This window comes from Eurypyga helias, unplaced genomic scaffold (genome assembly GCF_000690775.1).
Source record: "Eurypyga helias isolate BGI_N326 unplaced genomic scaffold, ASM69077v1 scaffold22189, whole genome shotgun sequence".
NCBI classification, from domain to species: Eukaryota; Metazoa; Chordata; class Aves; order Eurypygiformes; family Eurypygidae; genus Eurypyga; species Eurypyga helias.
In genome coordinates, this window is record NW_010271834.1 from 1,915 (window position 1) to 3,118 (window position 1,204).

The 1,204-nt window shown below is 49.8% G+C and overlaps 1 protein-coding gene across 1 annotated transcript in view; it reads left to right on the forward strand.

Moving 5' to 3' along the window:
- Positions 1-1,204, forward strand: part of LGI2 (leucine-rich repeat LGI family, member 2) — a 15,418-nt gene that overhangs the window by 1,900 nt on the left and 12,314 nt on the right. Inside the window, exon 3 of the mRNA XM_010158945.1 lies at positions 623-694. Within this exon, the coding sequence (XP_010157247.1) occupies positions 623-694 (72 nt within the window). The remainder of the gene's footprint in view (positions 1-622; positions 695-1,204) is intronic.

The following is a 1,204-nucleotide window of genomic DNA, read 5'->3' on the forward strand; positions in this document are numbered from 1 at the left end:
TTGCCTTTGCAAGCATGGCAGGGCTCTCTGGTGCTTCAGCAACATCTGCATTTCCAGCTGATGAACCGGCCACGTGAACTGAGTGCCGTCCTCCCACGCCGCGGGCTGTAGCCTGTCGGCAGGCCAGGCTTGGAGCATCCCCCTAGGAGCGCAGAATGAGCGAGTGCTGATCCGTTGAGATGCACAAACGAGAGCTGGCGCTTGTACAGAAGGGCTCCCACCTTCCTGGGAGCTCAGGAGTGGTGCTGAGATGGGCTCTTGAAAATCTGCGGTGTGGCTGGAGTGGTGGTAGGATACTGGGGTCGGCTCAGCAGACCTACCTTCTAAGGTCGGCTTGTCCTACTTAGGGGACCAGAGAGCCGAGGGCCAGGTTGCCCTTAACCAAGGTGAATGGCACAGCCAGCCTTTTTCCTGGAGTAGTGGACATTAACTGGCATCACATTATGCCTTTGATTTTTTTTTTTTATAGACCATTTCACGGTATTTTATGTGTGTCTCTCTGGTGGGGCAATATGGGCTCAAGGCAGTAAGATTAGTTTGGTCATGGGCAATAAACACAACGGGCATAATCCAATGTGTCAAGTTTTAATGTGCTTTCCTAATGCCTGCTCTCCTTTTTCAGTTTGCTGAACTCCAACTCCTTCACTGTTATACGAGATGACGCCTTCGCTGGTCTCTTCCATCTAGAATACCTGTAAGTTTGGTATTTTATGTCTTCCCCCGTCCTTTATAAATCAGGATGTTTTGATGAATTGCCAAGACTCCTGCTGTGGAGTCTGAGTCTTTACTGTGAATCCCAGGAGCAGGGCAGATGAAGGATTTATGTTCCGTTCCTGTGCAAACGTCCCTTACGATGGCTCACCGTTTTTCAGAGGTTGCAGTGGATTTTTAGAATATGCCGTGAATGGGAGGTGACTCTGTACAATCACAGTGCACCGAAAAATCCCTGCTGAGCAAGAGCTCGCCTTGGCTTTCCAGAACAGTGCCGTCACGGTCAAGGGGTTTTGAACCTCAGGGAGGAGGTGGGGAAGCCTCTTCTGGCCTGCTGGCACCCTGGGGAGAAGGTGCAGGGTATCCATGTCCAGAACAACGCAGAGTACCAGACTGCTTCTCTTCCTCCACAACTCTCCTCTCCAACTTCATCTTTGTTCTGATATTCTATTTCATGCCCGTGGCATATATTTTTATATTATAAATAATTCTA